General features: G+C 48.0%; 1 protein-coding gene across 3 annotated transcripts; it reads right to left on the bottom strand.

The window, feature by feature from the left end:
• Window positions 1-25,223, bottom strand: SLC49A3 (solute carrier family 49 member 3). 3 transcript variants are annotated; one of them, XM_074570436.1, is made up of 10 exons: window positions 25,029-25,223; window positions 16,609-16,767; window positions 15,476-15,695; window positions 9,264-9,340; window positions 9,005-9,142; window positions 8,319-8,435; window positions 6,538-6,690; window positions 4,525-4,682; window positions 3,358-3,470; window positions 1-1,929 (listed from the first exon to the last, which is right to left on the bottom strand). In XM_074570436.1, the coding sequence occupies exons 1-10, from the start codon at window positions 25,155-25,157 to the stop codon at window positions 1,784-1,786; spliced, it is 1,410 nt and encodes a 469-aa protein (XP_074426537.1). In that variant the 5' UTR covers window positions 25,158-25,223; the 3' UTR covers window positions 1-1,783. The 3 variants fall into 3 exon arrangements, with proteins under 3 accessions (XP_074426537.1, XP_074426538.1, XP_074426539.1); XM_074570437.1 differs by lacking the exon at window positions 6,538-6,690 and having other exon boundaries at window positions 1,116-1,929; window positions 25,029-25,211; XM_074570438.1 differs by lacking the exon at window positions 3,358-3,470 and having other exon boundaries at window positions 1,269-1,929.

Genomic DNA, 25,223 nt, shown 5'->3' with positions numbered 1-25,223 from the left:
AATATAGTAAACCACCCTTTATTAAAAAAAAATAAGCATTTGTAAATATATAAAATTATAAACTACCACGTGCTTCTTGCTTTCCAGTACAGTAGGACTCAGGAGTGGCAGGTTAATTTGGTGTTAATCTGTTTGGTGTATTAGTTCCAGGGCTGCAGAACTGACCAGTTAGTTTTGCAAAAGACAGCTAATCTCCTTCCTCTGCCAGATCCAAACTGAGCTTGTTTCACCTCAGTTTCAGACTTATTTCCTGCTGCTTTTGACAAACATCAGTGCTTACTGGTGAGAGCAGGGCTGGAGCTGTAGGAACAAGCAGGTTTCCTAGAAGTATGCAGCTAGGTGTTTCACACAGGGTAAGATTTCCAGTTGCTAATGGGGAAGAGAATTCAGGCACCAAGAGAGCTCCTCTGTACGGTGTTTTTTAGGGGAAGTGTATCCTCTGCTTTGGGATCATCATCTAGCTGTACTGGCCAAAACCAGTCACAGGTCCAATTTGCATCACGTCCCCTTAAACAGCAAGTACTCAGATCCCCTTGCAAGATGCATGATAGGAAGTATCACTGAATCCCATCTATCTCATTTTTTACCACTGAAATGTTATAGGGTAAAATGTTCCCAGGTTGTACATTTAGATCTGAACACCAAAGCAGGACACTGGACTGCTGTGGAAGTACTGCAAAATGAAAAATCCAGTTGTACCCGTTGCAGTTGTTAAGGTAACTGAGCTCCAAATGCGATCTTCTGATGGGATCTTCTACCCATCTCTTCTAACACTGAAGAACAGCTATCAGTTGCAGAGAGAACTGGAAGGTGCTTGTTGATGTTGTTTTTTACTTCTTCTTCCCCAGAAAAGCCCCTATCATCTGCAGAAACTTATGACAGGTCCCTGCATTCCCTAAGTGGTCACCTTTGCCAGTTCTCCTGCCAGCTTCTGTGTCATTCCCTAAAAAGTGAGCTGCCCTCTCAGTGTTCCCCTATAGGAGAGCGTGACTTGGCTTGGGGAGGGTACACTACCCTAATCTTAAACAAGCAGCTTCATTTTCTTGGGGAAAACTTAAACCACTACAATTGCTGGAAAGGTGGAGAAACAACAGAAGACCAAGAAAACCAAGCTTATCCTGAATGTCTCACCATCTGACAGAGATGCTGTCAGATGAGTGAGGAATCCTGCCGTATTTAACTTCTGCGGCTTACAGATATTTTCTTTTACAGGTGGCACTGCAGGCAGAGCTTTTCTTTTCCTATTTGAAGAAGAGGACAAAGTGGCTCATTGTAACAGACTTATATTACAGATCACATACCTACACTTCCCCGCTGCAATGCAAGGAACAGTTGTTATGCTGTACAAGAACCACAGTCCTTAAACCACAGTTTTCTACTAGGTTTGTGATCGGCGTGGCTTCCACGCCTCTGAAAGCTTCACCCCTGATCCAAGTACATGAGAATGAAAAAATGGCTGAAATATAATGCTCCTCTCCTCCACAACATGTCTTTAGCTTGAATCAAGTCGGCTAAAAATCCCCATTATATGCATAGTTGTCCAGTCCCAATGTGACCCTTCTGTCAGCACAATCTTTCTTACAGCCCAGGCTCACAAATAAATACAAGATTGAGGGAAGTGCAGTAAAGGTGCCCCAGACTCTGAAGTGACTCTGGTCCTTTCTTGTTGTGCAACAGGACATGGATATCACAATGTGCCAGCTGAGCATTTGCAGTCATGGTCCCTGAACACAGGCCTGAGTCCTTCTCTTACTGGGCCCTTGGCATGCCCCAAAAGACCTGGTTATGCTTCAGGAACATCTGTATCTTCTGCCTTGTCCAAATCACCATTGTTTGCCTCAGCATGGAGCCGCTTGTAGTCAGTATGGAAGAAGATGACGTACAAACAAGCCATAGCACTGCAGAGGCCAGCCAGCACCAGTACCGGAGCTGCAAGGAAGATATACTTTTAGATGGTGAATTCACAACTCCCCACTAGTGCAGAAGTCTAGAGGTCAGCTCCTCAGCAACTGCACAGCCTGTGTGATCTCCTCCCAAAGGCTATCCCTGAGGACAGCGTGCAGCTCACAGTGCGGCAATGCCAGCATGGTAACAGCCAAACCTTGTCTCCCATAATACTGGCATAGAAACAGGATCTGGGTGAAATGTGGAAGGTTTCCAGGACTCTTGTCCTGCATGACCAGACAGATTAGAGGTCCTACACCAGTGCACACAGTGTGTTTGTGTCTGTGTGTGTTTCTGTGTATGTGTACACGTTTGTGTGTTGTGGAGTGGTGAAGAAAGTTACAAGAAAGACTGAGTCAAAACACTTGAGCTTCATAAGCGAACAGGTCCACACAGGTAGTGCTTCTTGTTATATCTTCCAAGAGCAAAATGTAGGAAAAGCTCACTAAAGATAAACTTTAATCAAAGAAAAATTTGTGTTGAAAGAACCTTTTCTGAATGAAAAAATAAAAGTAAATCTAAAAGGCTACATGCAAAAAGGCCTGGAAGTAGTCACATTCTCATTCCAGCAGTGTCTCAAATAAACACCTCCATGCCTTTCTCCCGCAGATGTCCCTGCATGTATCAGACCACAGGTATGATCTGATAAGGTGGAGAGTTGCAGGCTTTCAGACATGAAGCAGTCAAATTGCTTTTTGGGGACAGTTATTGTGAAGCCTTGTTCCCTACAAGCTAGTAGAGCTTGTTGTGAGGAGTTTCTGCTCAGCCAAGCAGGATATATTTAAAAGGTGTTTGCCAGCCTTTGTGTTACGGTAACTCCCCAGGACTTGGTGTCAGTATTACATAAATATGAACCAGATGAGAGACCAAGACCAGGGTCTAGCCTGCACTGAAAACACATTTGTGCTCTTGTTCATCTCGGTTGCTGTCTTTTCTCCTGACCAGCTACGAAAGGAAGAGAAGTGTGGAATAAGGCAGAACAAAGCTGCACTGGCATGTTACAAACCCAGGCAGCTCTATGTGCAGGAGCAAGAGAAGTAGCTTTCAGTCAATGGACTTTTAGTCTTGGCCTTCCCACTGCAAAGCAGCACAGGCTGTGCTACATGTACAATGTCTTCCCCACTGCCTTCTAGCTCGGTGAAGCTCAGGTCTCTGCAGAGTGGCCTTAAGAGAAATGTTAACCCAGGGTCACCGGTAGCATTCACGGCACCTTAGAGGTCTCCCCATTTCAATCTTGCACCTGGTTTAGCAGGAGCAGCAAGGAGTGCACCATCAGCTTGGGAAAGGTGTCTAAGAGATATGCTACAATAGCAATCAATCTTGCAGCCTCCCTCACAGTGAGACCTGGAGGAGAGTGGGGGGTACGTGGAGTGCAACCAAGAGTCCAGCATAATTTCCCAAGGACATACTTACTTGTCCAGTCCAGGGCTCCACTCTGATCAAGGGCACAGGTAGAGGATGGATCCTCAGAAACACGCACAGTGAGGGCTTGTAGCAGAATCATTAAAATCACACCTTCAATCTGGCTGTGGGGAGAAGCCAACATCCAGTCACGGCACCTGCCTGATTCATCAGTGCTGCAGGCAAGCCCAGCTTCCCCGGCAGGAAGAAAGTGAGGCCCCTTTCTGGAGCAGGGTCCTTCTAGCAGAGAGAGCTACTTCCAGCTTCCTCTGTACCAGGTGCCTGTAAACTGGCACTGGCTCACAGGGTGTGCAGGTCAGCCTTTTTTCAGCACACCCCCAGATTCGGTGCCAGTAGGGCAGGACTACTATATACTCCCTCTGGAGACAGGCAGGTTTGAACTACAGCTGTCAAGGAGCTGAGGCTTAGTCACTGGGCAGAAACTTGGAAATACCTCCTACTGCAGTGTTGAGGATAGGAAAAACTCAGGCTATGACTTCGGCCTCCTCCTCACTCATAGCTAGCTAACAAAGCAACAAAGTCCACAACCAGTGGGAGACAACAGCCTTCAAAGGTGACGTCTAATGCCTCTCTTTGTCTGATGTTTCTTGCTGCTGCAGCTCCAACTGACACATACACATGGCACCAGACCACATATATCACTGCTTAGAGCTTCAACAAGTCATTCCTGGTACAGTCCAGTGCCAGCCCTTGGCATGTAAATTGATCACTGCCCCATCTGTTGTGACCAGCCCTGTGGTCACTGCCCTGTGAGTGATGGGCCCCATCTCCCTCAGCACAGCACTGAGACCTGACAAGTCCCCTTACTGCTGTGGGAATGGGTGCCCCTCTCAGGCATACAGCCCCCATCTGCTTCAAAGGTAGGTGATGCTGAGCATGGTTAAATCCCGCTTTCTGACAAGCAAGGGAGACCTTCATCTTCCTTCTTGCTTTTCTTGCACCAATTCCACATGCTCCTCCTTACTTTAAAACCTTTAGCTCTTCAGCTCTACGGCTCAGCCAGCCTGCTCCCGCCTTGTCATGGTCATGTGCACATACACCAGAGAGAAGTTCTGGAGGATGGATAGCACTGATGTCCAGCCTCTTCTCTGCACCTCTGTGTGTGTGTGTGTTTGAGCCCAAGCTCAGCTGTGAATTGGATGTAACCTGCCTGCTTACCTTGCAACAAAAATCAGGCCTGTAGATGTGCCCTCTCCCACAGGGTAGGAGCACTCCACAGCCAGCTCCATGGCAATGGGGTAGATCGCAAAACCGAAGAAACCAAAGAATGAGCTGGTGATGGCCAGCAGAACGGTCTGATGTCTGAACCGAGATGTCTGCAGGCAGAAAAGCAACAACAAAATTTCAGCGTCAGCACTGCTGCACAGGGAATCTCTGAACCCATTACCTGCAAGAAGTCCCAAGGGCTCACTGTTCTCACCAATACCTTCCCTCTTTTACCTCCAACCCTCTAGAGTCAACAAATGGCTACACAAAAGAAATTTATCTATTTAATTTAAGCAAGGAGAGAGAGTATCAGCAGAATTACCTGAAAAGCATTGGTGTGATCGTATTACTGTGACTTGACTTCCTGGTCAGTAACTTAGCAGGACTGCGCTCAGCATATCTCCAGCACAAAGTGAAACGCACACCTTCCTCCCAATGCAAGCTAACATTTCAGAAGTGGTGTTTGCATTGGGTTACATATGAGAATTCCCTGTGTTGCTGCAGCTCATCGATAAGGAAAACTATTCCTTATTTTGTCGGTCTCATGTTTGTAACATTGCAGTTTTACTACAAAAAACCCCACAAACAAAACAAACAAAAAACTACCTGAAACATTCACAAACCCTGGAGATTAGTTTAGTGCCTAGAACAGCCTTGTCCTTAACTCTGGAGGAAAGACCATGGGCTTGTCCAGCTAACACTAGCAAAGTCAAGGGCACAAATCCTGCAGCCACAGTGCTGGTACCTCCTTCCTTAACCATGTAATAAACTCCACAGAGGAACACAGGGTGTCTGCCTTGGCATGGCTGCAGCAGGCCTGGCCCAGCTAAACTGGTAAAATCTGGAAAAAAAGGAAAACTCTGTGTGTCTGAAATCTGAGTTGAAAGCATCAAGCCATCAAGCAGATTTAAATGGGTGTTTTTGGTTTTACTACTCTGAACTAGTAGTTCATCTGTATGGGATAAAGGGGATGGAGGGAGGGGGAGGAAGAAAAGGTTTGCTTGTTGCTCCTGACACAGCCTCTTGCCTACTCATTGCTTTACTTGGGCCCAGGCACGCTGACTTGTATTCAGACCATCCTGCCAACAAATGGCAGAGTACTAAAGGGTGAAATGCAAAGTCTGCTTTAGGCACCTTGTCCTACTCCTTCAGGCACCTTGCTTTAGGCATTGCATCTGTCTGTCTCTTCAAAGTGGAGATAATGTCACTGGGATCTTGGCCCAGGGGGAGGTGTGGTCATGCCGTATTGAAAGTCTGGATTTTTCAACACACAGGAGAAATGCACAACACAAGCCTGTTGGGAAAGCAGAGACCTGCACCAGCCTAGGTCCCCTGCTGTGCTAGGAGTCCTGTGCCCCATGCCTAGGTTCCTGATGAGTGATGGCTCCCATTGGCAATGACGATGCTTCAGTGCAGTCCTTGCACTCCAGCTTCATGGGTGTAAAGTCTCCACATTCTGCATTCCTCTCCTGGCTGGATTCAAGCCTCCACCTTTTTCTGCATCTCCCCTGTCGTGTCCTCCTTGAGGAACTACTGGAGAACTAGGCACGTAACTAGGTCTTTTTTGCTAATCCTACACTCCTGGCATCCACCACCTGTTAAAGGCAGGTGGTGGGAAAACTATGGCATTCTTATTCATTTTTATAAGATGGATATTTGGCAATTCCATTTATTTTTGGAGAAAATGGTCTTGGGGCCAGTAAACATGGTGATCCAATGTAAGGAAGTAAAATTATGCCAATTTATTTATATAAATAAATCAGTCTGTCTCAGGCTCCACAGTGACTGTGAAATCCTCGGTAAAGGGTATTTCTTTAAAACATTTCTAGCCCAGAGACATAATCCCAAAACATAACACATGGCTTAAAAATAAATACTATGACATCAAATGACCTTGGTTTGAGTTGATGATTTATCGTATGGCAACAGAACAAAGCCCATAGTGCAATGCAAGGGAGAACTCACCACTGCAAACACAATGCTGGCAAGGGCACAAAGACAGAAACAAATCTTGGTGGACTCTATGAACTTCCTTGTCCGGTCGACATACAGGCCTAGCAGGAAAGCACCCAACAAACCACACACCGTGAACAGTGCACCATTCAGGCCAGCAAATTCCTGGAGGGCAGAAGAACAAGTAACTGAGCAACTACAGCAGTTAGGAAAGAGGTTTTAATGTCACCAACTCATCTGCCTGCTGCTAGTGGGTCACTCACTGAGGTAGGAAAAGCTTCCCTGCCCGTTGCAGTAGCTGAAACCTGCACAGGGCTCTGAGTAGCAAATAATGGGGCCCAGCTGCTGTTAAAAGTGTGTGGAGACAGCAGGGTCACAGCACTCCCGAAGTCTCAATGGATGGCAAGTCTCTGCACACCTGACAAGGGAAGCTGGGAGCACAGCAGCAGCAATTCCCTGGTGTTAAATGCTCCAGCCTGGGCATGAGACTGTTCATGGCTCCTACAGGGGCAATCAGGTGCCTTGTCCACACTGGTGGTAACAGGTCCAACTGCCTTGGGATCTGCTCCTGTTTATAATCATGCTCCTCGCCCTTTTCTTACCAGGGACCAGGGACCTGCACTGGCAGAATGCCTTCCATAAGGCTGGCAGCCCCAAAGCATGCTAGATGAGGCACAGTAGCTACCTGGCTGTAGCAAGGACATCTAATTAGAGAGGCAATGATCAGTAGTTAGGATAGCGTACATGCTCTGTTGTGGGCAGTGACTACCTTTGCGTGTCCCACTCCTTCAACTCTATAAGAATTCAAATGCAAACATCAATATTGAAAGCAGTGAAGTTTTAACAAACATGGCTAAACTTTTCTGGGAGCCTCAGGGGCAGACTGGAAGGAAAGGGTATCTGGAATAGCTTCTGCGGGCTAACAGGACAGGGCAAGCCAGTCACACACAGACAAAAGCATCATGATGCACAGAAAGCAAGGCTCCAAAGTTTAAAAGGTTTCCGGTTAAAAGCTAATGGAGTGTGCAAACATGATGTGGCTATGCAGCATTGAATCAGGTATCACACATGGGAGCTGAGAGGGAGTGGACAGAGACCAGAGGTGTAGGCGTGCATACACGACAGCTGAAGAGGCGTTTTAAGAGGACCTCCACGGGGATACAAGCAGCAGGACTGAAGTGCTGCCTGCCTGAGGGTAAACGCGGGAACTGGGGCAGCCCCTTGCTATTGCAGGGAGGAACCAGCCGTGCTGCTGTGCTCAACTGTAAAAGCAGCACCTGGCCAGTGTCGGAAGGATGGGGAAATAGCTGTCACAGTGACTTCCTCTGCTGCCCTGGCTTCATGCAAGACTGTGCAAAGAGAAAAAGGTACTTGCATGAGCCTGCCTTCAGCTTCACTCTAGGGCTTGCCTGGGCCCCATCCTACTCTGGGGAAGGTGTTAGATAGACATCATAGACATAGTGCATAGACATCAGTGCTCTGGAGTGGCTCAGAAAAAACGCAATACTCTTTTTTTCTAAGAAGTGTTTGAGTAGTAAGGGTTTTTCATTTGCAAGTGGGAGCCTGGCCACGGGCAGTAATGAAAATGCAGATCATCTATTCTACTGAGAGATTGACTGTGCTCTGGGTAAATGTACCACTTAATCTATATTAGATAATGTGAGCAAATAAGATACAAGACAGTGCAGCATATTCAACTGTCTTCATTTTGGTCTGAGTCTCTTATCAGGGAAAGTCATTTTGATTGTATCAGAGATGATGTGGACAATGGGGAGGAAAGGAAGGAGACTCACATTTGAATACCCCTTTTCACAAAGGATCTGTTCTAGCAGAGCTGAAAAGCAGGTGAACATGCCAATTCCTCCTCCAAAGCACACTGCCAGGATGATGTACGGCTTGTTTCTCAGGAGCTAGAGAAAGAAATTAATTATCATTTAAACAAGTGGAGTGGGGGAGAAGACCTGCCTGTGACAGTAGGCTTGAGGGTCAGTAGCTCTGACCCCTCAGTTGGAAATATTGACAGGGCAACCCTGTGATCATTAGAGGGGTCTGGCTCTCTCTCCTGTCAGTTCAGCCAGAGGACAAGTTAAAATGGGGACCATGTAGGGAGGAAGGATCTCTTCAGTGCCCAAATTCCTTCACTTTGCCTTGTGCTGTCCTACCTGTTACCACACCTGCTCAGAAGGCTCAGGCTGCGTGGTCCTCTTGGATTAGCCCAGACGTGCCTGTCTGATCTAGCTGAATGGCAACCAGCCCACAGCTGAACAGTCAGATACCGTTGCTTGCAGCTTTGCTACAAGCAGCTTCCACTCCCTGAGGAAGGAAGGGGTCCTGGTCTCCTTCAGGGGGCTTTCCGTGCCGGGTTTGGTGTAGTGGAGTTCATAGCCTGCTTTGTCAGCAGATTCCCCAGCATATCCCTGTCTGTCAGGGCTGCACCCCTCACTCCAGCACCGGTGTATCTTTATGCTATCGCACTTACCATCTTGAGCCCTATGAGGAATGGCTTGGAGGTGGAGTTAGTGGCACTGGCCGAAGGAGGCGTTGGAGGAACCTTCTCATGAATCCCCAGAGTTGCTAGAGCACAGGCTGTTACTGCTGGGACGGCATAAACACCCAGCTACACAACACAAAGTAAAGACACGTTACTAGTCTTTTCAGCTCCACTGCCTCCAAATAAATAAATTAGCTGGATAACTAATAAACAGTCCAGCTGTCTGATTAAAACAGTTTTTATTTACCATCAGTGGGATGTGCTTTCCTTCAGGAACTAGTGCAGGTGACAGCACGTTTGCTATAAGAATACCCAAAGGATTGGCTGGAAGGAAATAAAACAGAGAGACACTTTTTTCATGCAAGCAGTGAGAATCATTTGTCCACCTCTACTGCCAGTCAGCACCAGAGCTGCAGCGTGCAGCCCAGCAATGAGTAAGGACAGAACAAGGCACAAATAGGGAGAAACCAGGAGGGCAATATTTGGAGAAGTCGGCTGTGCGGTCTTACTCTTGCCACATCTGTTCTTCACCCCCATTAAGTCCATTCTATAAACCCATCTCCCTACAACTCTTAACTCCTGTAAACTGGTTTTCATCTATGAATTACAGTGTTCTCACCCTCACAAGGCTGCCTCAGTAAATGCTAAACTGAAGGGACAAAATGAATCCATGTCATCTGTCCCGATGTTATATAGCAGCAGTAACAAATTGAGGTGCTTCCCTTTCTATAGTCCCCCTATGCCACTAGGCATGTATACATATGGATAAAATCCCTCTGAGCCTTCTTGAGGGTGAACAGTCCCAGCTCTTTCAGCATCAGCTGGCATGACAAATGCTCCATTCCCGTAATTGTCTTAGTGGCTCTTAAGTGGACTTACACTAATATGTCCATGTCCTTTTTGTACTGAGGAGCCTAGAACTGGACACAGCTCTTTCAGATGTAGACAGGGGACTTCCCTCAAGCTGCTGGCAATGCTCTTCCCAGTGGTGACCTGGATGCCATTGGACTTCTTTGCCAAAAGGGCATGAAAAGCAGGAAAGCCCTACAACGGCTCTCTAAAGTGACACTAGGTCATTCCCGACACCTTTCCAACCAATACATTTCTTCAGTAAAGCCCAAGCTGGCATACAAGTTGATCTCTGCTACCAACTATCACATGGTAGAAGAGAATCTCAGACACTGGTCTGTACTGGAGTAGGGGGTTGCATTGTTATGGGGCTGGAGCTGAGTAGCATGTGAAGCAGCACTCCTGGGACCTAACTTGGGAATCTCCAAAATTGCAGGAGACAATATTTTAACTTTAAGGCTATGTTCTGCAAACAATCAAACAAGTAAAGTTGATTTTCTCCTAGTGTGCAGGGATGGGGTTAGGAAAGCCAAAGCCAAGCTGGAACTGAGTTTGGTGAGAGATGTGAAGCGCAAAAAGAATGGATTCTACAAGTACATTAGCAGCAAAGGGAAGGTTAGGGAAAACGTGGGCCTGCTGCTGGATGGGGTAGGAGACTTGGTGACAAAGGATATGGAAAAGGCCAAGGTATTTGATCCCTTTTTCGCCTCACTCTTTACTGGTAAGACCAGGCTTCAGCCCTGAGACCAGAGGTAAAGTCTAGAGCAAGGAAGATTTACCTTCAGTGGAGGAGGACTTGGTTAGGGAACATTAAGTAGGTCAGACACACAAAAGTGCATGGGACTGATGAGATGCACAAATAAGTGCTGAGGGAGCAGGCTGTTTTCATTGCAAGGCCATTCTTGGCTATCCTTAAAAGGCCATGGCAATTCCAAGAGGCTCCTGAGGACTGAAAGAGACCAAATGTCACTCCCATCTTGAAGAACGGCATGAGAATCCAGGGAACTCCAGCGCTTTCAGTCTCACTTTGATCCCTGGGAAGGTCATGGAACAACTAATCCTGGACATCATTTCCAGGCACATGAAGGACAACAAGGTGAGCAGGAGCAGTCAGCAAAGGAGAAATGCTCACCCAACCTAACAGCTTTGTACAGTGAGATGACTGGCTGTGTGGATGAGGGGAGAGCAGTGGATGTTTTTTATCTCAACTTTACTAAGGCTGTTGACACTGTCTCCCATAACATCCTCACAGACAAGCTGACAAAGTACTGGCTAGATAAGCGTACAGTGAGATGAACTGGAAGTCACCTTAACAGCTGGTCCCAGAGGATTATCGTCACTGTCATGAAGTCCAACTGGAGGCCAGTCACTGGTGATGCACCACAGGGGTTGATACTGGGGCCAATACAGTTTAGCCTTAACAAAAAGCCTGGAAGACAGGGCAGAGAGCACCCACAGCCAGTTTGTGATACAGGGAGGAGTGGCTGATAGAGAAGATGGCTATGTTGCCATTCAGAGGAACCTCAACAGGCTGGAGAAATGGGCAAAGGGGAACCTTGTGAAGTTCAACAAAAGGAAATGTGAAGTCCTGCATCCAGGGAGGAATAACCCCATCCACCAGTACACACTGAGGCTGACCAACTGGAAAGCAGCCCTGCAGAAAAAGACCTGGTGTGGGAGGTAGGAGTCCTGGTGGATACCAAGCTGATCATGAGCCAGCAACACAACCTCATGATAAAGAAGGCCACCAACATCCTGGGCTGCATTAGGCAGAGCGTTGTCAGCAGGAGGTGATACTTACCCTCTACTTAGCACTAGTGAGGCCACATCTGGAGTATTGTGCCCAGTTCTGGGCTCGCCAATATGAAGGAGACATGGACTTACTGGGCCAGCAAAGGGCCAAACATTTGATTAAGTGACTGGAGCTTCTGTCATGTGAGAAGAAACTGAGAGACCTGGGATTGATCAGCCTGGAGAAGCTGCTGGGAAGCAGTTTTGTAGAGAAGGACATGGAGTCCTGGTGAACTGCAACTTGGCTGTGAGCCAGCAATGCACCCTTGCAGAGAGGTGTCCAACAGCATCCTGGGCTGCATTGGGAAAAGCATTGCCAGCAGGTGGAAGGTGGTGATCCTTACTGTCTAATCAGCCCTGGTGAGAAACATCCAGAGAGCCAAGTCTGGTGCTGGGCTCCTCAACACCAGAAAGATATGCAGTTAATGGAGCAAGTCCAGTCAAGGGTCAAAGACTTGGTTAAGGGACCAGAGCATCTTTCATACTTAAAGAGGCTGGAAGAGCTGGGAATGTTCAGCCTGGAGAAAATAACCTTGATCAGGGATAGTAAAGAAGAGGGAACCAGACTATTCTCAGGGTGCCCAGTGGCAGGATGAGGCAATGGGCACAACCTGTAGCACAGGAAACTGAGTATTTACTGTGACAGTGGTTGAATACTGAAGCAAGTTGCTCAGATAAGTTGCAACATCTCCATCCTTTGAGAGAGTCAAAACCTGACTAGACACCACCCTGGGCAACCTGCTCTAGCTAACCTTGCTTGAGACAAGTATTGAACGAGACAGTCCCAAGAGAAGCCTTCCAACCTTGTCTGTTCTACGATTCTGCTGAGGCATCATTAATAGTGCTATAGCACACCACAACTGTAGCATTTCTGCTCTGTACTTGGGGAAGTAGTAGTTTATGATCCTAGTGAAATGTTACATATACATGGACACAAATAAACAAAGGTTTCCAAGGAGATAGATTAACGCCTCTCCGTTGGGGCATAATGCATCTGTGCATTGTAGGGTACTGCCTGAAAACTACTGTCAGGTGTTTCCATGAACTATCAGCATGCTGAAGCAGTTCCAGAAGATATGGGTGAGGGGTGGAAATGTGAGCATTGGGCTCAGTCTGAAAAAGAGTAAGTGAGATTATCTGAGTAATTACAGGGTTCCAGCTGCCTTCTCTTCCTGTGAAGAGAAATTATATGAGCCTAGACTAAGAATGGAAAGGAGATCACTGGAGTTAATCAGCTGTACATTATGGTACAGGGGTCCTGGTGGATTAGCTTGCAGTACTCTGCAGTGCTGCTGTGTGTTTTGTGGACAGTGATGCTGATGCCCTAAAGCTCTGCAGGGTGCAGAAAATGACATGCTGACAGATCACAGTAAATGAAGAAACCCATGGATGAAGCAGAGGCCACATCAGTGGACTCAGACAGGTCTGTCTTCTCCCAACACAGGAGAACTCATGGTCTTCACAGGGGATCAGTGCTTGGCCCTGCACTGCTTCTCTGTGAGTAAGTCTCTAAAAGCGATGGGGAGGACTGAGATATGATAAATACTCAAGAGCACAGATGAGTCATAGTGATTTCAGCTGTTTATCAGGATCCTGGGTGCAGGGTTTGCTTTTGTCTGCACACAAGCACAGGGAAGCCTATGCAGAGGCACTAACAGAGCTGTGGCGATACTGACAGGAGGCTGTAGGGCTAGTTTCTGTGTGCAGCACTGATACCGACAGTACTGCAATGCTCATAAATCTGGTACTGATAAACTGGAGCAAGCTGAGAGAAAAAACTCATGTGAGCAACAGGCGGACATGGAGACATGTGGGAAGAGGCCAAGGGAAATGTGCTTGTAAAGTGACCAGGTTGGAGCTGTTCAGTCTTTCTACACAAAGGAGAGAAGAGGTGACTCTGTCCATAACTACCTGACAAACAGGTGCAACAAGACTGAATAGCTGGGGGATAAGGATCATTGAGACAAGAAGGAACATGTAGACATTTGCCAGTGCAGTAATTAACGACTGGAGTAAATGACTGGGGCTGTGGCTCCTTCTAAGCAATATTTAAACTTTCTTGAAATGAAAACCTGATTTTGCACAGCAGACAGTAATGACTGTAACCAGACAGTATTAATGGAAGCTCTCTACACAGCAATATGCAGGTGTTGTAGCAGATAATAATCACAGCCCATTCAGTCCTCACACTGATTTCTCAACATGCCACAGATGGAACAGCTTCAGCTCTTGGGTTTCCACTGTTCCTTGCTCTTCAGTTTTATTCTTTCCTATAGTTAGATCCATTCGGTCCTGTAAGGACTGAGGATGCTATGTGAAAGAAATACTCTTTGGCAGCTCTGGCTGCTCTCACTTAAAAAAAGCAAGTTGTCTGCAGGCTGGGGTCCTTCAGGGCAGTGATGGACCAAGTGCCCAGTGGTCCCTGGTAGTAACTGTATTGCACCACACTGACAACAGAGCTCCTTCTCCAGCAGGGAAGGTGAGGGTTTATCTGAGCCCTGGGAAACAAGGTGAGCCCTGCACACCTCTAGGGAAGGCAGTGCAAAAATAATTTATTTGTTCTGACACCATAAATCCATTCTTGCTAAACAACAGTGCCTGTGCTCTGGGTTTGCAGCAGCATTGGGAAAGCTGTACAGGGGTGCTCCTATACTGCCCTTTTCCCCATGCCCACCCCTTCCCCACAACTCCAGTGGGGAGGAAAGGTGCCTGTTGGCTGTTTTGAGGGCAGAGCAGGCAGGGCTCCCCCATATATATTAGTTCTTTACGATGAGGGTGGTGAGACACTGGCACAGGTTGCCCAGAGAGGGGATGGAGGTCCCATCCCTGGAGACATTCAAGGCCAGGCTTGATGAGGCTCTGAGCAATTTGATCTAGTTAAAGACGTCCCTGCTTTCTGCAGGGGGGTGGGGTCTCTTCCAACTCAACACATTCTATGATTCTATATAGGTACTGTGAGCTTTCCCAGATGGAGCCAGTAAGCCAGCCCAGTTTCTGCAGTACCTCTCAAGTCCTTAGAGAAAGGAGGAAGATATTTCTTCTGGCTGATGGGGAAATGTTACATGGAGGGAGGAAACAGCTCTGTTAAGTGCAGTATCCTGTGTCTAGCAGAGCCCAAAGCAGCCAAGAGAGGAATGAGATTAGAGCAAGTGTATCTCGTGTCTCCTCTCCAGTTTCACAGCTTCCAGGCACTGTGAAAGGCAGATGTGGTTTCAGTGTGGTAGTCCTGCTGCATTTAGCATCCCAACATGTTTGTGTGGCCAAATGAGTATATTTTATCTGTGTATGCATACACACCAATTGGGAATACACGCTCAGCCTTGCTACTGGACAAACTGGTAGACAAAATTGCTGCAGCAGCCTCACCTCCAGCCACTACAGAATTTGTCAACTGTGACCACAGGCATCACATGCAATTTGGACACCTTTCTAACAAGCTGAAGAATTAAGGCCAGTACAGACTTTAGATTTAGTAACACTGAGGGCTGTCCCCAGCCTTTATGATATTTACACAAAGATGATCACCTTGTCATGGCAGAGAGGAGGAAGGCTGGGAGGCTGTGTGGCTTACTTTGAACTTTGCACCTGGATGTGGCTAAGGCCCTCTTCTTACTCCCCAGCAAGGAAATGCCTGCCTGTCTTGCAGGGCCTCGAAGGCACTGGTTTATTGCACTTGGCTATGAGACTCTTGGGCAGAGATGTATTTGCAGGGCCAAATGGCTGTGTGTAGACGGCTTTCTCTGCCTGCTGCCTCTGAAAGACAAACAAATGCTAGCAAGTCCTGGGAGCCCGCAATATTACTTTGCAGCTGTCACTTACACATTGATGCGATCATATTTGCTGTTGCTCTCTGGTGGTCTGGGAACCATAGTGCTGCCAGTTTTGTGGGTGAAAAGATGATAAGGGGCTGTGCCAGCGCACAGAGGCATTGCCCAATAAACAGGTACCAGTAACTCTGGGAACCCAAGCTCAGGAACTTGAGGACGCTGAATATCCGGATGATGCTACCCGTCATGTTCAGCCATGCACTCAGGATCACCTGCAGCAAGCAGAAACAGGCAGGGGTTGTGTGATGAAGGCTGAATGGCAGAACTTAATGCAACAGACTAGCATGAGCAGGGTCTCGGATGCATTACAGGAGACACTGAGTGTCAGTAATCACTGCATGGAAAGTTGCCTGCAGACCACCGCCACCCCTTTGGGCAACTGCAAGATGCTCCTGATCCAACATTGCTCCTTAGGGAGCAAGGTGGCTGTCCTGGCCCTACATGAGAACTACACCACAATGTAGCTTATGCAAGGCAACAGACATGGTCATGGAATTGATTAGAAATCCAAAGTTCACTAATCACACTCTGTTTGCAAGTTTGCACCATCACCCGTATATTGCTGTGACAATCCAAAGATGATGGCAATAATCATCCAGTATACGGATCCTGCAAACGCTCTTCTCTACCACTAGCATGCTAGAGTTTCAGTGACACGTTCCACAACACTCTTGCTTCTGGGAAGACAGTGTAGAGATTCCAAGCTGGCTTAGCATAGACCAACCTGTGAGCTCACAGTGGTCCCTTGCTTGCACCATGCCCTGCTGCTCCTTAAACAGCAAACAAAATAGCTGTGCTAACACTTTTCCTTATCAAATCTACCCAATTACAGTAAGCTCTTCACAGACTCAGCTCACAGCATCCGTCCCTGTCAGTTGTCTAAGACGACAAAAACTGAAGCAGGAAAAGGCAAGTATGAATGCAACATTACCCTAACTTTTCCCACTGTTGCCCACCTCACAAGTGATGTGACTGCTATTGCCAAACTAGGACAGAGCTTTCAACATGCTCATTCTTTGCAGCATTTGGCAAGACTACAATTCACAGTACGCATGTTAATACTTTGTGCAGCTACTGCTACCTCTAGGTGAAATGCCCACAAGGAAACAGAACAGTTCAACTCACAGCACATCTGAGCCCCACGCTGTCGAGAACCCATGTTGCGACCAGCCCAAATGGGATCGAGATGAGGAGGTACACTATTGAGAGCCAGTTGACCATCTCCAGGGAAATGTGGAAGTACGCAGCTGTCTTATCAGCCACAGGAGCAAATGTCAGCCACAGCTGCAGAGTAGAAAGCAAAGATGGGTAAGCACGAACATGGGAACAGAAATTCAGCATCCCCTCAAACTGTCTCACTGAGCAGTGAAGGGGCTAGCTATCTTAGTCTCTCCTCGAAATTAGGCTGGATGTTAAGGCTGGTAATAAAAATTCAAACCCCTAGTGTCTGCAGTTACTCACGCTAGGACTATTTTACCACTGCTATTATCATTATCTTGGCACAGAGCACCCCACCCATTTCACTACCTCATCCCCAATCCCCTTGTCCTGCTGGCAGAAGCAGAGGTCGGTACCTTTTTCTGTCCCCAGGTTGAACATGTTGGCCCCTGATGCACTTACTTACCTGATGTAAACCACAAGCAATCCTTCTAAACAAGAGACTGCCATCTCCTCTCTGCAAATAAGAGCCCTTAAACTCAGCCTGCTATTTATGGTTGCATTGGTAACCCCTGGATGTGGCCTTGAAAGAACAACTTTGCTATGTCAGCCAAGAGAGACATTATTCCAAGCTGTCCTAGACAAACACTCAACGGTTTGGAAAGGGCCCAGAAATTTGCATTAGTGAGTATATCAGAACACATAACAGAGAAACACAAGAGTTACTTTAATACCTATACATCTCTTCCTTCCAGTGCCATATCTTTAAATATTCTGCTAAACCTTGTTTTAGGCATTGGTTTCATAAGGTTGCCATTGGCTTCTCGTTTCTTCTGGGAATGACAAAGCCTGCTTTGATCCTCAAACCAGGTCCTGGGATCATGCCCACAAGAAATAAATGAGGGTACTACCCCAAATTTAAGGATGTTTCTGTGGATTCTTTATGAAGATGCCCTCTCTGGTGCTTTTCAAAAAGACTAGCCTAACCTGACAACAGATTTCAATAATGTGGCTGTAGGCTACCACACTGTTAGAAGATGACCTTGCAGCTGTTGAATACACAAGATGATAAAGTTTGCAGAAACGTGAACAAAAACTTCAGCTACAGCTTCAGCTATAACTTGCGACTAAAGAACTCCAGCCACCGTCTCTTTCCAGGTAACCCCTCTCTGTCTGCATCCTGCCGACAGCATCGGCTGTGGCGTTAATGTGTAACTGAAAAAGGGCTTGGGCAGCCTCAGAGGAAGGTGTGTCCCTACGCTCTGCTACGTGTTACTTCCAGTGTTCCTATTTACTTCTGACACGCTAGGGACCATAAAAACTACCACATTAAATGAAAGCAGAAGGAGAGATGGGCTTTTCTTCTTTCTAAATGTCACTGTGTGAGTACAGCCACATGCAAATCATTGTTTAGCTAAGCTTTTCTGCTAGCAGGGATTCAATGAGTAAATGGCAGTAACAGAGATGTTTTGAATGTATTATCAGTGTCCTAGCAAGGACTCCTAGCATCAGCCCTTTCCTCTTCTCTGAAAAGAGCTTTCATGCCACATCTACCGCGTTGGACACAAAGCTCACATGGCCAAAAATAGGAAGTGTGTTTCTATACGGGTCTGGAGAGAAAAACTATGTTTCTGCCTCCATTCAGGCAGGGGTTGTTTGCCATGTGTTGCCCTAACAGAGAAATTAAGACCTGGGCAATGGAGCTCAAGGTGTAGCTGTGGTCAAAGTGGACGTCAAATCTCCCTGCAACAAAGAAATGGCATGGTGTCGTTTTGCTAACACAGGGAAATTGCCATGGTAAGCAACTGAGTATGCCACCTTCTGTTTTTGGTTTTCCCACCTATGACGACTTCATCCACAGCAGTTAGCAAGCTCTTGTGCTGGGCACTAGAGCCCTTATGTTGCTTCTGAAACTCTGCACTGCCAAGGCTGATACTTAAGCAGTGACTGCCCTCATGCACATCCCTTCAGGCAGATCAGGGTGAGCACGATGCAGTTCTTTCCTGGTGAGATCTAAGCCCTGTAACCTCTAAAGATGCATAATGAAGACTGAGAGATGAAGACTCTTTCTTTCACTCCCCAAGGACCACTGCCTTAACTCAGCTTTGGCACACCAAAAACAGTACCAAAGCTGCCCACTGTAGATCATGGTGACAGATGCAGGAGGAGAGAATGCATGGGGCTATAGGATGCCAGCCCAAAAAGCTGGTTGTTCCTGGGACAGATGAAGGGAGGAGAAACAGACAGACACCTCTGTTCTTAACAGGGTTGCCTACACACTTGTTCAGTCCCTGCATAAGCCTCACTTTGTGGACATATGCCCTTGTGGTCTGGTCAAACTGCACCCAGATCCACTGCCTGTGTAGCCACACTGACCTAGAGCCTCAGTATGAGATGCAAAAGGCATCAAGGGGAGTCCGTGTTAAGCACTGCACTGCTACATCCATGTCCACGTGTGCTGCTCTGAAGGCAGCTCAATGGATGTCACAACAGCAGAAGTGAGAGGGTCCAGCCCCTTGTCAATGTCTCTTCCTGACCTGCAACGGTGACAAGCAATTTCCATTCACCCACTATAGATTATGTCCATTCTGAGCCCTGTCAGGGCTGCAATTAACCAAAACATTTTAGCAAACTTTGCCAAAATTCCCAGTTTGCCACCCCACAGATCAGGAATGCCTTGTCTCTGAGGCTTCAAATGCACCCATCCCAGAGTCCCACATCCTTACTGCTCAACAACTACCTTGTGCAGTCCCCACAGCAGAACACAGCTAGGCTGCTTAACAACTTGGAGCGGATAATGTTGGATGTCAGGAATCCACTCTCTGGGCCATGGCATAGTTAGGTCAAGCCATTTACACAGAAGCCCATGTGGAGCCACTCAAGCATAGGGACTCCTGCATTCGAATGCCAACCAACAACAATGGGTTTGAGCCCAACCTCCTAATACTTGGCAAAACTCACTTCCCAGCATTTCCTCACAAATTTTGCATTATTTGTTCTCAAATGACAGCTCCTGTTGGAGTATAATCTAATATTGCTGGCCATGATCACTCATGTTCTAGACCATGGTATTTGATCCTTCAGCATTTGGGATGGACTCTTCACTCCCTTCAGATATGCATCTAGCAGGATGTTGGAATAGCCACTGTAATAACATACACCATTTCTTTTGCAAATGCAGGAATCATAGTTCCCACGCTCTTCTCTTCTCCTGAGCTCAAGCCTCAGAAGCACGTTCATCTCACTGTGATTTCTGAGTTTAGAGACAGCAAAAGCTCCAGTGCATGCTAGTCTGGGCAGGAAGTCATACCTCAGCACACACTCTGGACTATAAAACTTGTGCTCTACGCAATGGGCACAGCAACTGACGAAGAGGACTTCTGGTCCCCTGAAGATCAGCGAGCCTGTTCCGGCTTGCACTGGAGTACTGCTGTGGCTCCCACTGCTTTCAGCACACAGCTGGCTGACTGGGTTGCCATACCCCATCACTAAAAGAAAAGGACAGAAATGTTTTCCACCCAGAGCCTACTTATTTCCTCAATTACAGAAGAGCGCCCTCCCCACCTTCTTTAACAATGGAGCATGTGAGACCACCAGGGAAGGCCAAATCATCTGACTGGTACTGACGTTGGAGGGGTACTGGCTCCACTTTCAGTTCTCCCTCCCTTGCTTTAACTTTCTTTTAGCTAACATTTGTTTTCTCTTCTCCTGCACCTCCCAGAGACTGCCTGCTCCCTTCCCCATTAACTGCAGCCTGCTTGGGCACTCCTGTAACCAAGGTCAGGTTACAGCTTTTCTCATCCTGCCCCCCTTTCTCAGCTTCTATGTTGCTCTTTCTGATACCCTGGTAAACCATTAACTGATTTTCAGACATGGATCCAGCCCTCTTCCTCACAGAGTCAGCTTAAACCCTCTAGTTTTCCTCCTGCTCTCATTCCCCTTCTGCTCCCACCTTCTCGAGGTTCAGTTCTTCTGCCCTGTTGCCTTTACTGTTTTCACTCCCGCACAGACTCTCCAGGACCTTTTCACCTGCAGAACCCAGTTTCCCTCCACCTATTCCAAGGGACCCAACATTCGCCTCCCTCCCACTTCTGCAGGAGGTTACTGGTGGGCTGTCAGCCACCAATTCTCTGTCTGCAATGGTAGCAAGGTGATGGATGAAGGCAGGACTCCGTATAGACTCTACACTTTGATAAGCAATAGGTGCGAGCTGCAGAAGGCAGGACAAATAAACACAGCCCCAGGATTTTCAGAGGTCAAAGAGCAGTAATGATATGTTTTTGCATCACATGTATAACCAGGCGCAGCCCTGACAGGAGCAGTACCAAAAATGTTGTTTTTCATGAAAGGCAAGCTGTTAAACAATGTCTACCATCCTCACCAACAAATCAAGATTCTAAAAGTGAAAAGCAAAATCATTTGCAGAATGGCAAGCACATGCAATCACGCAGGGTGGAAATTAAGCCATTTTGCCATGTGGTATTTTGCATGGTGGTATCAGCTAGCAAACACTTCCATATGGAGCATTCTTCACTGTCTGGCACACTGTATAGCTGTGCACAGTGTAGCAATGCCCCTGTAATACCATTTATGTACAGCTTAAAAAGGAGGAGCCAAGGGGGATGACTTACACGAAATAGGACCTTCTGCTTTGGAATAGGCACAGGCACAACTCACTAATCCCCTGCAGCAGCCCTCCCGGTCCCAGCATGCTCTCTCCCATGCACCCGGACTCTGCTTTGAAGGTGATGTAGGATGTAGGATGTCTTTCTGCGATGTGCAGGCTGCCTCCTGCTCTCCTGGGGCCAGGCTATGAAGCCCTTACACCAGACTCCTCATCTTCAAGATCAAAAGGGCCACACAGTCTGGAAGCAAACAGCCCCTGGTCTCAACTGAAGGCACCCATGCTGACACAGCAGCGTAGGAAATAAGGACAGAGGCATGATCTTCAGGAAGGTTGGATCCCTGCCTAGATGTCACTTTTAGCCTCTATAGCTCTCAGTAAGACTAGCAGGACACAGCAGCCAGGCAGCAGCGGCTGTGTGTGCATGCGTATCTACAGGGACATCGCTGGAGCAGACAGGCGTGGGTGAGGAGCGTGCGCACCCTGCCCTGGAGCATGCCAGTCTCCACTTGTGCAGCTCTCCTTTCTCTCCCAAGTACGTTAAGCGGTGGTGGAAGTCCTCCAGGCCGGTGAGTCAGGAACCACTCGGCCAAGTGGGAGCCTGCTCCAACCCTCCGAGTCCCTCCTCCTCCCCAGCTTGCAGGGAGGAAACACTCTCAGTTTCACTCTTGTGTGCTCTTCTCTGTCCCCAGCGCTAAAGCGAGAAGAAGTTCCTCCTGTGAAAAAGAAAGTTCCCACCTGTCCAGCTTCACAGCAATGAGGAAGGAGCTCTTTGCCTCAGCAGTTTGCTACCAGAACAGCTGCCAGCACACCGTGAATACTCTTAAACATTAAGTCTTCAGAATAAAAAGCCCACACACTCAAAACCACAGCATCAACTTGAGAAAACAAGTCTGGGGAGCAACCGCAGGCATAGTTATGTCACCCCTCACCAGCAGTGTTGCAAGAGACAGCTGGGTATCAATCATCTGAGCTTAGCTGTGGTCAGAACGGCCTCTCTGCCCAGGACTTCAGGCAGCAAGTGAATTATACTACTCACTGTTTGCTACTAGCAAGTGAAAGCCTACTTAGGGCCTTAAGATAATGTAAGGGTTTCTTACAGTACATTGTCAGGTAGGAATTTCCAGAATAGATATATCTGTCAAATGGGAACAGATCTCTGGTAAGACAGTAGACACTTTGTACAGCAGGGAGAGAGAGAGGCTTCTAAACTCAGGTCAGTAACAGAGATTCAAGCAAGGTCCTATTCATGGTTGGTGTAAAAGCCTCCCTTATTTACCCCGCCGTGCTCTGGTTAGAGAAGGGATTTCTCATGCTGATGAGGAGCAGGAGGAAATAGGGAAGAGTGCCCTTTTTGTCACCACATGGTCTGGCCTGGTTTTGCTCAATAACAATGCTAAAACAGACTGAAATAAGAAATACCCCTTTCTCAGCCTGACCTTGCTGCATGACCGAGTGTGCCTTCCTGCAGTCAAGTTGTTTCTACCTTGTGTTCCTGACACTGACATTCTCTCCCGCTCAGGATTGTCTCCTGCCTGCCACTTCCAGTGACGCTGAAGACCACTAATAGAAAAGTGCACGTGTGCATGGGTAAGAGTGGGGAATACAAGGCATCATCCTGGAAGACACCAAGGATCCAGCACGAGGTGATCAGTTCTTTCCAAGTCAGACAACTCAAAAGTCATGTGTCCTCCCCATATGCATTTTGCAGATAACCTGACATAGGAATACACAGAACAAAGTGCTGCATGCAACATCTGCACAGAAACTGAGGACATATCTTAACTTGCAAGGCAATTTTCACATCACAGAACTGGTAATTAATCTTTCCATCTGGAACTTTTAAACAGCAACCAACCACTTTGATTTCATGGCCTGTCGACTACTCCCTCCATTTTAATGTGATTTTTATCAGGAACCATTTAGGAGAAACTTTACCATCAGGAAATGTTTGGCTACAACTTTATATGTCAGCATACTTGCCATTCCAGACCTTTGCAGTGGCTTCGAAACAATATTTTCACCCTAGGATATTTATTAAGCACCCAGTTTTGAAGTGGTGAAGTTCTGGCTTAAGTTCATACTGTGGGAAAATAATACTGTGGACAGTCAGGAAGATGGCAAGAAACCAAACAGACAACAGTACAGTTTTTCAGGGCTACCAAGTTTTCAGCAACATGACTCAGGACACAGTTATACTGGCAGATGCATTGAAAGGACCCTTTTAAGTAAGCCTCCCGTTTAAGGTTTCAGCAAAGTCAAAGTCTGACAAGACATCCTGGAAAGGTGTTTTACAGCTTCCTTCACCCATGCTGTGACCTTCCACTTCTAGCAGGGTGGGGTTTTTTCTTGATACATAATATTGTTGTGCTGTGCCAATTTAACTGCAAGCACATACCAGGGCTTCACATTGCTTTTCTGCAGGACACTCTTTTACACTCTTAAAGTATACACTGATTTTTCCTTGAGAAGGCACATTCATTCTCACTGTGCTTTCTCATTTCTCTACTCCAGCACTCTTGCATCATGGAATACCTGCTCTTCCTTCGCGGCATTTAAATGTTTGCAGGTTGCAGTGCCTGACCTTGGCTGCCAGACAGCCTGCATTCGCAGCATGATAATCCTCAAGCACATGAATAATTCTACATCAGTCTGATAATTATCAACAACATCCTCAGTGACTTGGTGAGCAAAGATTTGGGCTTCCATCTCACATACTGGGACTTGGTAAGGGGAAACTTTATGTGTTTATCTCAGTAATGACTAACCTAGTTTTAATCAGTTCAAGAGGTGAGGTGTGATCTGGCACCCCTTTTTTTTCCAGGTATTTCAGAATAAAGTACCTGTAGGCAATAAGTACACAGACCAGTATGTTTAGTGCAAAATCACTCCTATACTGTCCTGTATGTGCGACAGAACCCAAAAGAAAACGTACTTGCTCCTTTTTCTGGCCAGATAAATCTGCTGTTTTAGGCCAGCAATAAGGCAGAGCAAACTCCAGCTCCTCTACCCAAGGAGTTTCAACATCGTTCTCCTATTTTTAGGTTTGAAACATGTGACCTTAAACAGACGCTGAATACCTTGTTTCTTCCCCCCGCCCGGCCTGCGAAGTGAATTCGGCAGCAATTTCAGCCGTGCCCCAGAATACGTTTTGCTCCATCCCAGCCCGGCTCGACGCGGCGGCGCTTCCTCCTGCGCTCTCCCAAACCACGCACCCCCTCCCGCCCCACCGGGCCCTTCCCCCGCCACCACCCCCTGCGCCCCGGACCCCGCGGGTCAGGGAGGGAGGCGCGGAGGCCGAAGTCGGAACAGGAGAAACAAAGCTCAAAAGGAAAAGCCGCTGGTTCGGCCGCCGAGGCACGGCGGGGATGCGGCTTCTCCGTGCACAACCGAGCGCCGGTGCTCCAAGGATGAAGGGGTGGATCTGAGACAGGGCACTGGGGCAGAGCCCTGAAGATTGCCTGGCTGCTTCTAGGAAGAGATAGGAGGTGGTTTTGGCTCCGGCAAGCCCTGTCACCCCATCCTCCCCCGGCGGCGGTAGCAGCCAGAGTTGCTCCGCAGCGCTCCGGCGCGGGTAGCCAGGAGAGCGGGGCGTTTGCCCTGCCTGCTCCGCGCCACCTCCTGCGCTCGGCGCCGCTCGGGCACCGCGGGGCCGCCGGCTTCCCCCCGCGACGCGGGGCCGCCTTCACCCCTCCGGGGGCGCGTCCCCGCGGGCCCTGCGCGGTGCCGGGCCGGGCCGGTGCCGCCGCCGCGCCGCACTCACCATGGCGTTGGAACAGTTCAGCAGGCACACGGCGGCCAGCAGGAACCACCGCCGCCGGTAGGTCTTGAACTGGGCCAGCCGCCCCAGGCCACGCTCCCCCAGCAGACTCGCCGCCTCAGCACCCTCCATCGCGGCACGGCACGGCACGGCACGGCACGGCACGGCGCTGCCGCCGCCCGGCCCCGCCCCGCCGCC

The sequence above is a fragment of the Larus michahellis genome, chromosome Z, assembly GCF_964199755.1.
Source record: "Larus michahellis chromosome Z, bLarMic1.1, whole genome shotgun sequence".
NCBI lineage: Eukaryota > Metazoa > Chordata > Aves > Charadriiformes > Laridae > Larus > Larus michahellis.
This window is presented reverse-complemented; position numbering and strand designations above follow the sequence as displayed.

Coding starts and splice junctions, on each gene's coding strand:
- SLC49A3 (XM_074570436.1), bottom strand. CDS start 25,157: ATGGAGGGTGCTGAGGCGGCGAGTCTGCTGGGGGAGCGTGGCCTGGGG. Junction 4,683..6,537: donor CCAGCATTGTGTTTGCAGTG/GTGAGTTCTCCC, acceptor TTCTGCCTGCAG/ACATCTCGGTTCAGACATCA. Junction 3,471..4,524: donor GGCCTGATTTTTGTTGCAAG/GTAAGCAGGCAG, acceptor TTCTCCCCACAG/CCAGATTGAAGGTGTGATTT.